Source organism: Staurois parvus, unplaced genomic scaffold (assembly GCF_062004578.1).
Source record: "Staurois parvus isolate SC_StPar_1 unplaced genomic scaffold, SC_StPar_1.0 ptg000137l, whole genome shotgun sequence".
Lineage (NCBI taxonomy): Eukaryota > Metazoa > Chordata > Amphibia > Anura > Ranidae > Staurois > Staurois parvus.
In genome coordinates, this window is record NW_028317933.1 from 14,605,395 (window position 1) to 14,622,617 (window position 17,223).

The 17,223-nt window shown below is 40.1% G+C and overlaps 1 protein-coding gene across 1 annotated transcript in view; it reads left to right on the forward strand.

Moving 5' to 3' along the window:
- Nucleotides 1-17,223, forward strand: part of LOC149465851 (protein-glutamine gamma-glutamyltransferase E-like) — a 74,875-nt gene that overhangs the window by 50,554 nt on the left and 7,098 nt on the right. Inside the window, exons 10-12 of the mRNA XM_089673382.1 lie at nt 5,356-6,555; nt 11,389-11,546; nt 15,157-15,290. Of these exons, the coding sequence (XP_089529508.1) occupies nt 5,356-6,555; nt 11,389-11,546; nt 15,157-15,290 (1,492 nt within the window). The remainder of the gene's footprint in view (nt 1-5,355; nt 6,556-11,388; nt 11,547-15,156; nt 15,291-17,223) is intronic.

The window sequence follows — 17,223 nt, forward strand, 5'->3', positions numbered from 1 at the left end:
TGTCAATGGCGTCCTGGGCTCCACCTGACGTGTTTTGTGCGCACGCACTTCTTCAGAGGTAGAGCTGAGGATCAATGGCTTAACACGTGCAGCAGATAGAGGACCAAGCCATCTGATCAGCAGATCCAACTCTTCAGCAGCTGTAATACCAAGATCATTGGTTGCAGTTCTGAAAGCACATTTCCAACTTCTGTAGTTTTCAGGTTGGTCATCAAAACTTGTAAGACCAGTTTTTGTGAGCTCTCTGCAAAGTATGTACCTCACAAACTCTGCTGTCTCAGTCGTCTCTGACTTTATGCAAGATTTTGTTGGCTGAACGGTGCTGATTTTGCTATCTTTGACATCGCTGTTATAAGACACAGGGAAATATGGTGCAGCAGATGCATTCAGATGAGTTTCTTGCTTGAAGTCAGTTGCTCCAATGGTACATTTATTTGAGGCTATACTGATGACAGGAAATTGATGACTTGCTTGCAACTTGCTCTGGTGCTTTGTGACGTATGAAGGAAGGTTAGGTAGATAGGCAGGAAAGGTGTTGGAGTGATTTTGCATGCATGAAGTTGCTGGAACCTCTTTAACTTGATTCTGAAAAGAAGTCTCTATGTTGTCAGGAGCATTGGGGACAATAGAGTGTCCACTGCAGTGGCTTACATCATAGTCTGTAGTATGCTTGAGGAGATCTTCCATATTTGCTATGTTTAAGGAAATGCTGTCTTTCTCACTTGCACTTCCATCTGCATTGATAGCTTGTTCTAGGACCCTTAGTTTTGCCATAGCTGTATCATGTTTACATTGTTCGTTTAAGAGTTCTGTTGCTGCTCTTTGGCGTGCTGACTGAATTTCCAACTCTGTTGTCTGAGTTGCTAACTCTGCTCTCTGAGTTACTAACTCTGCTCTCTTTTTTTCATATGCAGTCTGCACCTTGCTGGCTTCCACATCAGCGCGGGCACTAATAAGTCCGTCACTGAGTGTAGAACATCTTGAACTAAGGACTTTTTAGAATGTCTTGTAGAAACTTATCTGTGAGATGCAGTGTCTTGTAGAAGCTTTATCTTTGCTTCTGGCTTTAGTTTGGTTTGTTGGATAAAACTGTCTCTTTCTAGATTAAGAACCTGGAATCTGTATAATTCCTTTAACGAATCTTCCATGTTCATACTCTGTAAATTATTATTGAATTTATTGTTGGTAAACTGATAAAGCTCATATGAGGCAGAAAGTTGTTGGATGGCGCCCTCTAGTGGCCATACCTCATGTTCAACAGACAGTGTGTTAGATTGAGTAACAATCTTTTCCCATAATAACTTCAGGCTCGTTATAAGTTCAGTTTTTAAAGTTTCATAATTTGCCATCATTTTCCAAGCTGGTTTAACTGAGCATTTGGGTAACACAGCTGGATCAGATTCTTGGTCTGCTGTGTGTGACATCTCTTCACAGACAGAGCTCTTGTAACTCATGTTGAAAAAGGCAGATAATGACTGACAGATAAACAAGAGGGAAATCAGATGGCCTGGGCTAGTTATGGAGGGTTACACGTGCTGTCTTCTTGCTTTGCAATGAGCAATAAATCTTGTCTGTATCAATATTTTCACCCAGGAATCTTGTAATTAGGCTGTAACTCCATTTTTCTACTATTCTGACTCAACTACCAGGCCATAAACTTTATCTCCAGCGATGTATACAGCTATACCACATGGTGTTGAATTTATCCCTTGCATTGGGTCAGATAGTTTAATTCAATGAATAAACTCACATGTTGAGGAAGTGGGATGAGGAAACCCATACAAATGTTCCATTTAATGGAGAGTAATCATAGATAGAAAAATGTTAATGTTGTAGCCTCATGGAAAGATGCATTCGGTAAGATAGGATATAGTGGAATGATTACAGAGAGAGGCAGGGGGGAGTATACACAAGTACGGTGAGAGAAAGATCTCAGCTTAGACATAAAGAGACAGCTTAAAGACACAGAGCAATAATAAACAAGTGATAGTCACAGAGAAATAATAATAAATCAAATTGTGCAACACAACAATATATATAATGCATGTTGAAATGCAATTTTATTACAAAATATATGAAAAATATTTTTAGAAATACATTTCAAATATACTGTATGTCTTTAAAAATAAAAAGCTACATTTTTTAATGTATTTACAAATATATGTAAAAATATATGTTAAAATGACTTTTATATGTTAAAACAAATCTGAAGAATATATTTAAAAAATATATATTTTTAAAAAAATATATTTTTAAAAAAATATTCTTCAGATTTTTTAACATTAAAAAACATTTAAAGACATACCGTATATTTGAAATGTATTTTAAAAAATATGTTTCATATATTTTGTAATAAAAACGCATTTCAACATGCAGTATATATACACACATATATATATATAATATAATATTTTTTAAAATATATTGAATATGGCCAAAATTGTAGCATTTCAAATATATGGCAATATATTTGGGAAGAATATTTTAAAAATATATTTCACATATATTTTTCTTCCATGTGGGTAAAGACCACGCAATGATAAAACAAATGACAATCTATTTACAGTCAAGTCGCTACAATCATATACTGTACACGTCTGATTTATCACAAAACACAAAATTACATTTATAAAAATTGTATATTGTTTTATCAGATATATGTACTCCCTCGTAAATTATCTCATGAAATGACACTGATAAAGTTACAAAAATAAATATTAACAAGTTTAATGATATTAACATGGAGATGTAGTATCTCAGGTTTCTGAGCACACATGATTGTCACCTTTTTCGGCAAAGCCCCCGTGTCACTGCTATCATGATGTCCCTCCTTTATTTTTCAACCAACATGTTGTAGTGGCTCCAAGACATCTCCCCATGTATGACCAGCCAGGCCAAGCCCAGCATTGCCCCCAATGTCCCCAATACAGTTACAATCATCAGCCTGAATGCTAATGGAGCCCCATCACCCCCTCACTGGACACAAGGAGACCCCTCTCATGATAAGATGAGCCCTCTGTGATAAGATGGTCAATAATGATCAGGCATATGTACACAGCTGTTTATACCACCAACCACAGCTAGAGACAGCAGACACACAGCCTCTCCTCTCCTCTCTAACACTGGAAGATAGCTGTATGCAGGGCTTCACCTTACTGGGGATGTGTCAGTATTCACAGCTGTGTAAGATGGGGACTCTCCCAGAAAAGTGTCCATCCTCCCTCACTCCCTCCCTCCCATCCAGGTCTGTTACCTCAGCCTCTCAAAACAGAGATTCGCCCCACCAGCAGCAGCCCCGGGTACCTGCAATCACACACGGAAGCTATTCTCTCATCCAGCACCAGCATCTCCCAGTGCGGCCAGAGCCCATGGCCTGCTAAATGCGAGCAGACTAGTGGAACTTTTAAAGCCTATATATATATATATATATATATTTATAGGAACATAGGATTAATTGTATTCCCTACTGTTCATTCAGTAGGTATAGTTACCACCATCTCCGAATATGAGTAATTCTTTTATGCTCGTAGAAAACAAGAATGCAAGGATTGAGTCTATACCAGGGGTGGACTGACCATTCGGGCACTGCCCGAGGGCCCAGGGTCAGTAGGGGGCCCCATGAGATGCTCCTGGAACCTTTCATAGGCTTTTTTGGGTGTGGTTTGAGTGTGGGCAAGGACACAGGGGCCCCATGATTTCCTATTGCCCGGGGGCACCATGAGCTGTCAGTCCGCCGCTGGCCTATACTACTACTCACGTTAACACAGATCAAATTATTACTGATTCCTTAATTGAAGATGATGATATAACACCCGAAAAAAAATTCAGGAAACTATTCAGGCCCAAATTCAGTCAGATTCAGATGTGAGATGAAATTTTTCATTGGATATACTTTCCCATGCAAATATACTGTAGCTTATGACGATAATGCAGCCAAATGCAGTAGAGCCTTTATAAATGAGAAGGTGTCTGTATGTCTTTCTCCAATCACCAGATGTTTACTCCTCATTTTAGGAGTTTGAGTTGGGTCATGCAAACCATTCCTTTAAGCTCCTAGCCATAGTGTCCATGCAGAACTGCAGGTATATAGTACAGATACAGTGTTTCTGTGTGCAAATTTGACCTAGGAGAAAAATGAATAATTTGCAAAAGGAATAATTTTACTATTAACCTAAAATTGGAAATAAACCTTTTATTTTTGGATTTGTCATGAAAGTGGAACATTAGAAATCTTCTATTTTAAACCCTTCCCAACAAATGAACACATATACAACCTCACAAAAGTGGGTCTTTATTTTTGTTTGTGCTGGGAGCATGCTGCATAGTGCACTATGAGACTAAGCTCTTAACGAGAGCCTTGGGACCTGTACTAATGATGGGGAACTAGGAGGCCCAGTTCCCGATTACACGATCACTGTGATAGCCTCTGATCAGTCACTGCCCCTTTATTTTTTTTTTCTCCTCTTAAATGGAGAAAAATATACATTGCATCTTTTTCTCTTTGCAAGAGGAGAAAAATGTAAATAAAGAGGTATGTGTAAACATAAAAAGAAATAATAATATTAAATAAATGAGAAAAAAATAGCTAGATCAGAGTTTAATCCAGGTCAGTGTCAGGATAAGGTCAAAGGCTTGGTCAGGTGAAAACGTTGGGGTCAAAGGTCAGGGTCAGTGTATTTTAGGTAGGATAAAATCGAAACTTTTTAAAAATGTATATCGCGGCAGTTAATCTTAGTGTGTTTTAGGCAGATTTAAAAAAAATGTGCACTGTTGTTTCTGGAACTCGGAAGGCTTTTAGAATGCATTAAGGTAAAGAAACCTTCTGCCTTTAGAACCACTCTAAATCCTACAAACACGGCAATCACAGCATACGTTATTCAGACTGATCTTTTCAAAATGGATGATAGTCAAAGTTCTGAATTCCCACCAAAGAAGCCATTCACATGGAGTTTGTATTTTCTTCCCCATGTTTATGTTGGGTGTTACAGTTTCCTCCCACATCCTCAAATCATGTTTTTGACCTTCTCCAAAAATTGCTCCTAAAGTGTGTGAGTGCGATAGTGGTCTAGATTATGAACTTTTTCGTGTTCATTGAAATTAATGTGAATGGTGCATAATTTAGTGGCCACTATATAAGTTTGGGACATTGCGTCTTCTTGGGCCATTTCCATCGGTGGCCATTTGCCAATGTTTGTACTTGGAATTTTGGGGGTTTAATAAGGAATAACATACTGTACTAAAACATACTGTATTCTGGAACATTTATAAATGCACATGGCTTTAATATTTAAATGTTATTCATTAAAATGTTACAAAAGCAGATTTTAAAATGTTTTTGTACGCTCTTTAAAACAGGCTCTCCACAAGAAAGGCAGGTATTTGAGAAGGCCAGCAAGAACATGCCTAGTTATGTACCACCAATGGAAAATGTAAGCACAGAATCCAGTAATATGACAAACAGGAATAGAAATGTCTCCCCAATGCGATCATCAACCCCTACACCAAATTCCAACATGAATGGAAGATCATCATCTCCTTCACCATTCTCAGGTCAGCCAGTGCAACCACGAAGTGAGCACCGGCCAGCATCTCCATCACCAAGTTCTCCAGCTGCAGAAAGGGGAAGACCATCATCACCTACAAGGTACTTAAATAGACCATCACCTGCCCAGCCTTCAGAAAACGAATACCGGCCAGCATCTCCTTCACCAATTGGAAGACCATCATCACCTGCCATGTTCTCAGGTCGTACACTTCCACCACGTTCAGGAAATGAATACCGGTCCTCATCTCCTTCACCAGCTACAGAAAGGGGAAGGTCATCATCACCTGTGCCTTTCTCAGGTCGTTCCTCATCTGTCCAGCCTTCAGGAAATGATTTCCGGCCTGGATCACCTTTATTGGTTTCGCCAATTGCAAGACCATCATCACCTGCTCTGTTCTCTGGTCGTTCATCTCCTACCCCACATTCAGGAAGCAGATACCGGCCTGGCTCGCCATCACCAAATTCACCAATTGCAGCAAGCGGAAGATCATCTTCACCTGTGCCTTTCTCAGGTCGTTCATCATCTGCCCAACCATCAGGAAATGGATACAGGCCCTCATCACCTTCTCCAAATTCAACGGTTACACCAACTGGAAGACCATTATCACCTGCCTTACCCTCAGGTCATGCATCCCCTGTCCCTTCTTCAGGAACTGGATATCGGCCTGCATCACCTTCACCAGCTGCTCCAACTGGAAGACCATCATCACCTTCTCTGTTCTCTGGTCATGCAGCGAATGCATCAAATTCAGCAAATGCTTATAGGCCTGCCGCTCATTCACAACCTTCCTCTTCTGCATCTGCAGGGACTGATATTGCTGGGAAATTTAAACTCCTCAGTCCCCTGGTGATAGGAGATGATATTAACCTGCTTTTGGTTCTTAAAAATCTTACACCTTATCACAGACCAGTTAAGGTTATTCTTAGTGCTTCTGCTATTCTCTATACTGGGAAACGAGTGAATGACATATTCACAGATCAGAAGTCGTTGATTATCAGCCCAAACCAAGGTACGTCAAAAAACATTCTATTGTATTAAATGTAAGTTAGAAGAGTATTCCTGGCATTAAATTAGTGTCAATTAATTCTTCTTATCGGAGTAGATCACAATACCCATATACTTTATTAGCTCCATAATAAAATTGAATACAGCATTATTATTTTAATCATTCTAATGCACAATAATGGCTGCATTCTTTAGGCAGTAAGTTGGTTCCTTCTTCTGGAAATCACTGTTTTAGGTAGATTTGTTGTACAAATGTTGAGCTCTAAATATTCTATCACAGCTATATATTTATTGTGGCTTCATTCACATATAGGCATTTTGAATCACGGATGGAATCACCACGATGCTGCCTGCGATTTAAAACTGCGCTGTTAAAATGTCAAATCGCACATCAGTGTGTTCAGGTGCCATTTATTTCAAGGCCACCTAAAAATGCCTGGTGATTCTGCCGCGATTGTTGTGTGCCGCAATCGTGCAAACCAAATCCAGCAACATATGTCACTGGATTTGGTTTTCATTGTTACAGTGCGATTTTTCGTGCGACAATCGTGGTGGGATCACCCCGTGTTTTAGGTGCCGTTGATATGAATGCCACCTGAACACCCTGATGTGTGAGTTGACATTTTAACAGCGCATTTTGAGATTTCAGGCAGAATCGTGCTGATTCCACCCATGATTCAAAATGTTTATATGTGAACAGAGCCTCAGTAAATATATAGCTGAGACAGAATATTTGGAGCTCAAAATTTGTTCAACAAATACCTAAAATGCCTATATGTGAACAGAGCCTAATTGTACTGTTCAGGTATCACTAGATAATATTAGACCTTAAAAAATTTCACTAGTCAAAACAATTCTGCACCATAGCATAACAATGAGAACAATTTTGTTGCTAAAGGAAAATGCAGGAAATTACTGTTATGAAAAAATTTTCTGAAACAGCCACGATAAAAGTAACTGTTCTGAATTTATATAATATAGCTTCTGTTTATTACAATCAGTGGCATCACTAGATGCAGGCACGTGGGTTGTATGCCTGCATCTTTAGAGATTATATTACATTTTCAAATTTAGTTGTTAAAACCTAAATCCAGCCTGTGACAGAATCAGCACAGAGAACAGGAGAGCTGGAACTGCATGCTCCGAACTCTCTGCCTGTCCACACCCCAGATCAGCTCAAAGGGGGTATGAGGATGAGGGCTGTTAACCCTGCAGACTCTGCTTGTGTGGTTGAATTACCATTGGCATCCCGTGTGCCACGTCAGACCAGGGAGGAATCTGTGGGAGTTTTCTGTAGTGCTCTTCTGTTAATTAGGTGCAGACCCTGCCCCAGTCAATTCTGAAACAGAAACTGACGCAGGTGATGCAGATACACTTGAAACAGGTCCATCTGCTCAGTTAATGTGGTGCAAGACACTCACAACAGTTTCCTTTACCAATGTTAACCCCTTGGCGCCAGCACCTCCTGGCCCTTAAGGGATTTGTGACCCCGGGAGGTGGGGTTTAGGGCAGGGGCGGACTGACAACTCATGGGGCCCCCGGGCAATAGGGGATCATGGGGCCCCTATGTCCTTGCCCACACCAAAAAAAGCCTATAAAAAGGTACCAGGGGCATTTCATGGGGCCCCTACTGACCCCGGGCCCTCGGGCAGTGCCTGAGTGCTCAAATGGTCAGTCCGCCCCTGGTTTAGGGTCATGTGACCGCCATGATTGGCTGTCAGAGCGGTCACATGATCAGAAAGCTCCCAAACGCAAGTACTTATCGGTACCTTTCCATGAGGAGCCGGTAAATGTGCTGGGAGTGCGCAGGGTGCACACTCTTGGCACATCTGTTTATAATGGGTACGCAAATATTGGGCCAAGGCCCAGTGGCCGAGAAGCTGCATATTTGCGTGCGCTCAGCACCAAGAGGTTAATGGCGCAGAAAGCTTAGTTAATTCCACAGATTTTCCACAAGTTCAAAGTCTTCTCCATTCTACTAAAAATATGTTGGACATATTTCCAAAGGGATGATGGGGATGAGGAAAAACCTCTCGAACAAAGACACAGATGAACAGATAAAGTAAGTCTCTAATGCTTCCCTACTCTATTCAAAATTAAATAACAAGCTGGCTGAAGTTGGGATTTAAAGAATATGTAATCCCAACATTTCATATTCACAGCCATTCAGAGGGAAGACTAGTGTGCTGCTGTATCTCCTCCCTTAGCTCTTATGCTTCTGAGAACAGAGATTATGTGATCACTTATAAAAGTGAGAAAAAAGGTGTTAATATTTTTTTCATATGTGTACACAAATGTTTTACCTTTCATATCTATTTTAAACTGAATGGGTTCTTTTACAAGGTGAGGGTTTACATATAATTTAAGCACTACTGACCAGGCGCATACATAGAGTTTGTGTGCTGCTGCTAGACTCAAAATTACTAGTGCACTGTGTAGCTCTGCATTTTTTTTTTTTTATAATTGACCAAAGCGTTAATTTGGTATTGGCATTTAATTCCAAATATGAGTTTTCCAGTGTTGTGGGTTCCCTCCACATGCATTGCAATGCAGAGCAGGTATCTGGTGTATGCAATGCACTGCCTTGCCTGTATCACGTACATTGTTTGATACAGGAATCCACATTGGGGGCTCCATAAAAATAAATGGTCACATCCCTAAAATGCATGTATGCAACAAGCATCGACTAGCATTACAGGTGTCATGGCAATGCACAATGTCTCTCTAGCACAGAGGACTCTGAAAGCTATAATTGCAGCTTACAAAGTGTCCACCAGGCTGCACTGTTTTACTTTCTATAGGTTGGGAAAGACACAAGAGGAATGTAAAGAAAGCAAAGTCATCCCTATTTTTCTATTGTTTTTAAAAAGATACTTAAACATAATATTAACATTTCCACATATTAAATGTATTATTTTCTAAAGGCTTTAAAAACATTTCAGAAATAGATTCTACTAATTATGGCCTGTGTATTGGGATTGGCTCAGAATTACTGAAAGACAGATATGTATCTAAATGCCAGTGCTGATTCTGAACAGGGGCCACACTCCTATATCATACAAAAAAAATCTAATAAAAAGGTAAAAAAAAAAATTTAATATTTTTTTTTAGATTATCAAAATAACTGATATTTAAATAGTATGCAGGGGCGGACTGACAACTCATGGGCCCCCGGGCAATAGGGGATCATGAGGCCCCTGTGTCCTTGCCCAAACTCTAAAAAGCCTATGAAAAAGGTACCAGGGGCATCTTATGGGGTCCCTTACTGACCCTGGGCCTTCGGGCAATGCACAAGTTTCCAAATGGTCAGTCTGCCCCTGCTAGTATGCCATCAATAATGTCAACCAGCCGATAACACAAGGAACACCTAGGAAAGATGGGTTATGAATACCTTGTATAACAGACCTGGGCAAATTGCAGCCCCAGGGCCACACCTGGCTCTTTGGCTGTCCCTGTTCGGCCATTGATGTTTCCGCTGTCTGCTTCCTCACTGAGACCCATTGAATTCAGTGGGTGAGTCTGACAAGCAGTGCCACTTGTCAAAGTTTGTGCCCTGAGTTAAAAATGTGAACCGCCCTGTCCAACTGTTATTTTACAATTTAGGTGGATGGCCGGATGGTGGTAAAACAACCCCCCAACCACCTGCCTGGAAGAGACATATTTCATGAGCAGTTGTACCTTTTATTCCTAACAACAGGTGTTTTTTTTCTACATGTTTATGTAGTTATAGACCTTCCCAGTTCAAAATTAATATTTAGAAAAATTAAGTTTGGTCTTCCACAACACTCCCCGTTTCCCATATGGCCCCTTATGAAAATTAAATGCCCACCCCTGTTGTTTAATAACAGAAAGTTCCTTGCAGAAAATTGTTCAAACTGAGTTCATTTCCAAAGACATGAGGACACCCCTTGGTTTACTTTTTCATATGGAAAGGGCTCTTTAATGAAAGAGTAAGAAAAATTTGGAATATTCTACAATAGGACGTAGAGCATACCCTGTAGGCAACTACTTATTCAGATGTCATAGTAGAATGAACTAAGTGTACCAAGCTTCAAAGTGGTTCTTCACCCTAGGAACAAAAAAATGGAAAGTCAGCAGCTACAAATTATGCACCTGTTGACTTTTGATAAAAGGACACTTACCTGTCCAAGGATCCAGCACCATCCTCACCTGAGCTGGTTCTTCACTGGTCTTTGGGTCCCTGTGGGCAGCGGGCTGTAACTCCTTGCAACTCAACTTCATAGCCGGTTGTCCTTTGTGCATGCAAGAACCGCACTGCGCTTTGTGAATGGTCCTGCAGCCTTCTGGGACCTGTAAAGTATCCCAAAGGTTGTGGCCGGAGAGGGGGCGAATAGATAAAGTGACCGTATGTCACAGGTACCCACTCTCCCCCCCAAAAAAAAAACTGTCCAAAAATGGTAGAGGAGGAGGAGGTGGAAAAGCAGAACTTCCCTTTTGGGTGAAGTTTCGCTTCAAGTTTTTTGACCTTCCTCTGGTTAACGGGTTTTTAGGATGTCTCTTTTTTATAGTGGATCTCAATGGATTGTGTCTAGTTACTGTATTTTAATATAAGTGAGCACACTTCAATACCTCAGTAGTGCTTGCATGATCTGCCTCCCCTCTAGTTATGCCCCAACATATGGTACATTCACACCACTTCATACTTTAATGCAGGTGATATAGAATTTAGCAGATAATTCATTTAGTATGTGAACTTGCAGACAGTTTTAAAGCGGGCAGGAAAACCTTTTATTGCAAACACAATTAATTACTACACATTTCCTTGTATGCTTACTTTTTTGCGAGCCAGTTCTTATTACTTATATTTTCTTTCCAGATGCACATATTTCCTTGCAAATACCATACTCCCACTACAGCAAAGGTCTTAATGAGGGTAATATGATTCAAATGGTTGCCCTTTGTGAATTACCATTTGGAGCAAAAGTGGTCGTCACTAAGGATCTTGTGCTGGAGAATCCACCGATTATTATTAAGGTAATATAAAAAGACAGTATAGATGTACTGTATGTTGAACACAAAACTTATAGGAGATCACCGCCCAGAAAGTCCTAATTTTGTTTTTGTGGTAGAATAAAATGGTTGACCTGTTGCTATAAATATTTATACATGTACAAAAACATATATTTAGGAGAGTCTGCTTCCAGTCCCCACAACATATAGAAAAAGGCAATGAAAGCATGTATTGATATGTAATAGATATACAAGTCTTGGATATGGAATAGCAGAGAAAGTGACACTAAAGATCCCAATCAACAGGGGTTCCATGACCAAACCTTCCAGTTTTCTGAGATAGGAAAGAGGGAGATAGTCAATGAAATGTATATAGGTAAAGCACAGATCCCTGCCATGATCCCATTTTAGGAAGGCCAAAAAGAATTCATGCAAAAAAAAGATTGATTAAACCCACTAATGCCTTCGTCACCACTACTTTTCCCAAAGATATAAACTATAACAATAGCAGCTTAGGCAGCTGAAGTGGGGCCCAGGGATGAGGGAGGACCAAGCAGGTTGTATTGAGTAGAACAAGATTTGCTGACATTGCTTTAAAAATGTTTAGCATAACTCTATGATGTTCCTTTCCCAGTCTGAACTGACTGCAGTGGCCAGTTCCTTAAAAGTGACAGTAAAAAATCACAAGATTAGGCTTTTGAAGTTATCCCTGGCTAGGCGAGGAACAGGATACTTTCCTGTAGGCCCTTCAGAAATGTTCTTTTGTCCCTCTCAGAGCTCTCCATAACAGTCATTCTCTTCCCAAGAGAGTTTTAGTGTGTCTAGGACAGTCTCTTTGTGGCCCCAGGATAGTCTCTTAATGTCACCAGGACATCTTCTCCATCTCTTTAAAGCAGGAAAGGTACTGGATGCTTCCATTTAGGACCTTCAGAGAAGGTTTTTTTCTCTTTTGCCTCTCCTAAAGCTCCCCAAGACAGCCCTTTTCTTCCAAGGGCAATCTCATAACATCTTCATGACAGACTTTATGTGTTCGTAGAAGCGTCTGCAAGACCGTCTCTCCCTCTGTCCAAGTCAGGGGAGAAACAGGATGCTTCCCTGTAAGCCCATCAGAAAGGTTTTTATGTTGCACCCCAAGCCTCTCCTGGACAGTCTTTATCTACCTGAAACAGTCTCCTAAGGTCTCCAGGACAATCTTTCCCTCTTTCTCTTGTTTATGTAAGTCAGCCCCCCTCTAGGGCACTTTTTTTGTAACAGTTTATTTATCACCCTAGAAACTGATGTCTAACTCAGGGAGGGAGAGGACCCTGTCATAACTTTGCTATGGGGTCCTATGATTTTAACTGACACCTCTTTTTCTTAATACTCAAGTGTGAAAATAAATGCACACATTTAAAGGTGTAGCGGGAAAGGTCTAGTGCAATATTACACTTCTGTTAATTTTGTTTACCAAGTTCTTTATATCAGAACAAAAAGAAGAACAGTAAAGAAGAAAAGTGGGACTGAGGGTCCTTGGTCCAGAGGATTATGCAGAACTGTGATGCAATTCAAGTGCTCCCAATGTAGGAATGCCTGTGTTTTTGCTTGAATGGCAAGGTCAACTGGCAGTTTGTCAAAGTAGACAATATATTTTAATTACTTATGCAAATTAGTTTGTGAACTTATTCATTTAACTTCTTCAGTCATAAATCAGGAAAAAACAATCCAACCAGATCGTTTACCCCCACCCACTCACAGGTATGTGGTTACTCTTGTTTAGGAACTAACAAAATTATTGTTACAATGGAATCTGGCCTATCAATTAATATAGAAGTAGTAATTATGGAAATGGTTTGTGGAAGTGTTCTCCAACACCAACTGTAAAATCTCAACAGGGGAATTATTTGTGCTTTGGCTCAGCAAAAGGACTGTATCAACCAGGACTACAAATAAATGACTATCTTTGACCACAGAATGTTCATTATGCTATAGCAGGACCTAAACAGCTAGACCCTCATGGCACTACAAGGGTCAAAAACACCTATGGTGTGGAAGATAAGTCCAAAAAATGTAGAGAATAAATGTCAATGATTAAGCAAGGGAGAAAAATGTCATCAGGGAATTGCAGTGTAAGGTCAACCTGAAGTCGATCTTTCATTGTAGCACCCAGCGCTACACAACTTTTTTTGTCTATTTAATAAGTCACTTTAAAGTGGTTGTAAACCCTTACATATAGCTAGTGAAGTGACTGGTCTCAGGTGATACACAGAGATTAAATAAATCCTCCTACATAAGTTGTACCTGTTTACCCGCAGTCTTCTTAACTCTATACCTGTTCAATATCCAGAATTTGTAAAGCTTGTCTGAGCTGTCAGCAAAAGGACGGCAGAGACCTGAAGTTACACTGTGCAGAGCTCAGTGAGGAGAGCTCTGAGAGTTGATTGGGGGGAAGGGATACACCCCTCTCCACACACCACACAGGAACAGAGCTGAGGCTGTTAAAGTGTGGGAGGTCCCTCCCTTGTCACCATTTTTCTCTTGGTGGCAGGAAAACTTGTCAGAAGTGATTCATGATGATAGCAGAGGATCAAAGCAGCACACAGAAATGACACTTACCCTAGGTTCACATTCGGACCTGCGTGCAGGTGCCATTAGTTCTAATGGCACGCCGCCCAGACAGGAAAACACAACCGTGCAGGGACTTCTTTCCTGTGTGTCACAGGCACAGGAGTCCATTCAAATGAATAGGCTCTCATACCCGTGCAAAAAGTGGCCGGCACGTTGGCATATATGTGAGTGCTCTTAATAGAGACAAGCACACACTATAGAAGGATAAGGTTTGTTCATATTTCATGTCTGAGCTTTACAACCACTTTAAAGTGCAAGGACTTTAAGAAAAATCCTTACACATTGTAACATGTTTTATAAGGCGCTTTTCTCTGAAAGCACTGTGCTTGCTGAACTTTCCATAGTAGTTTATAGAATATTTATTTGTAATGAAATCCTAAGAACAAAAAGGTATACCGCTCAGGCAAACAATCCAGATCAATCCACAACAGGTGCAGGCTCTGGCTCGCCACCACACATGATGCAATAGGAAGAAGGGTCAGCCGCACACCGGAGGATAGATGAATATAGTGTATATTTATTGATCCATAGGACACACAAAACACCAGGACATGAATACAGGACTTGTTAACGCGTTTCACACGATCTCGTGCTAAATCATAACTATTATTATTATTATGATTAAGCATGAGATTGTGTGAAATGCGTTAACAGGTCCTGTATTCATGTCCTGGTGTTTTGTGTGTCCTATTGATCAATAAATAAACACTATATTCATCTATCCTCTGGTGTGCGGCTGACCCTTCTTCCTATTGTAATGAAATCCTGCCATAGATTGGGAGAGATCTTTCAGCTGGGATTACAAGTAGCTGGACAAAGCCAAGACAGGTGGCTGAACAGGGAGACTGGGAAGGGCTGATAACCCTTAGTCCACAAGATTGCCCACAGTAGGACTGAGCTGAATGCATTTCTGGCAGATCAACATTTTTATGACTTTGCAGGATCTTTAAATTGATAAGCTTGAATAAGGAAGCATAGAATACTGTGTAGAAACAACTGAAATGACTGACTGTCATCTTTTCGTTTTCAGCCTCTATCTACTGCTATGCTGCACAAAACAATGGCTCTGGAGATCCGGTTTACCAACCCACTTCATATGGCGGTTACCGACTGCACCTTAGTAGTGGAAGGCAGTGGATTGATTGACAGGCAACTGTTGGCAGTGTAAGTATTAATATAACCCCTTCAAGTATATCCTGAAACCAGCCTTTAATATTTTGACGTGAAATGACTGTATGAACATGCAAATCAGTGCATAATTTGTTAGACATACATTTCTTTTGAATTTTTTGGTTGCTATTCTGTCTCTCAGTGTTACAATACATCTATCATTCAATTTTTAGACTGATCATTTCTTTGTGAGTGGGCAAACATTCAAAATCAGCAGGGGATCAAATACTTATTTCCTTCACTGTACATTCATCAGCCACTTTCATAGCTACAACTTGCTAGTGCTAAGAAAATATCCCCCACACCATTACACCACCACCACCAGCCTGAACTGTTGATACAAGGCAGGATGGATCCATGCTTTCATGTTGTTTGTGCCAAATTCTGACCCTACCATCTGAATATCGCAGCAACCAGTCTGCCCATTCTTCTCTGACCTCTGACATCAGGAATGCATTTTCGTCCACACAAATGCCACTCACTGGATATTTTCTCTTTGTTTTTTATTTATTTATTTTAATTCAAATATTTATTAATTTTTCATATATATATATATATACATATAAAAAAGGGAAAAAGAAAAAAAAACATAACAAAACATTTCTTCAACAATCTCATATAACATATAAAATTCTTAATCTTATATCTTTCTATTTTCCCCTTTTTATATCCCTTCCCTCTACCCCTCCTCCCTACCACATCCCAACTCCCACCCACTGTCTTACATCTTTCCCTAAAAAACCAAGTAACTTCACTTATCACTTCCCATTGCTTCACATATATTCGTTTGATGTACAAAATCTTCCCATTTCCCCCATCTCCTATTGTATACCTCCATCTTGTCTTCTTGGATATAGCACAATTTCTCCATCCTACTAATCTGATTCACTCTCTCTACCCAGTCCTTTTCTCTTGGCACCTCTGAACTATGCCAGAATTTAGGTATCAAACCCTTTGCTGCATTCACATAGTACCATATACCCAAATCCTTGTATTTATTTACTGGTAGCTCTGTATTATGTAATAAGCACACTTCTGTATCTAATCCTATCTTTATCCCTGAGATTTTCCTTATTAAGTTGACCATTGTCTCCCATATTGATATTTTCTCTTTAAACCCTAGAGATGGTTGTGCATGAAAGTCCTAGTAGATCAGCAGTTTTTGAAATTCTCAGACCAGCCCGTCTGGCACCAACAACCATGCCACATTCAAAGTTACTTAAATCCCCTTTCTTTCCCATTCTGATGCTCGGTTTGAACTTGCTGAAGTCGTCTTTGCCAAGTCTACATGCTTTGAGTTGCTGCCATGTGATTGGCTGATTAGCAATTTGTGTTACCAAGCAGTTGAACAGGTGTACCTAATAAAGTGGCCGGCGAGTGTAGATTTTTGCAGAAAGGTCTTTCTCTGGTGTCAAATGCATAATAACAGTTGTGGCAACTGTTACATGGGTGACCGTATCCTTGACTGTTAGTTCAAGCTCTGACCACTATTTTAAGAATCTGCTTTCTTTTACTGTAAGGGAAAATAAACTTAGAAGAGTTTTAACATTTCTGTATGTGAATAGACCTAGGTTTATCCTAAACATGTTAGACTCATAACACTTCTGTTGCATTTGTGCATGTTATATGCACTTGAGTGGATGTACATTGCCATCCATTGTAAACACATTGCTTTGTGTTAATGTACATCATTTTAAAGTGTTGCATTGATGTGCTGGATTATTGATCCTGGTTGGAGCCAAAATACAATCCTTTTCCATCCTTGATCAGTGTTGTGGCGTGCTGTAATGCATTGCAGAGTGTTGCAACGTGCTTAAATGCAGCACATTCCATTTTCACAATGCGCTAACCAATGCAATAAGTTGGTATGAACTCAGCCTATTAGAAACAATGAATTTTGTCTGGCATTAAGCAATGTGGTCCAACA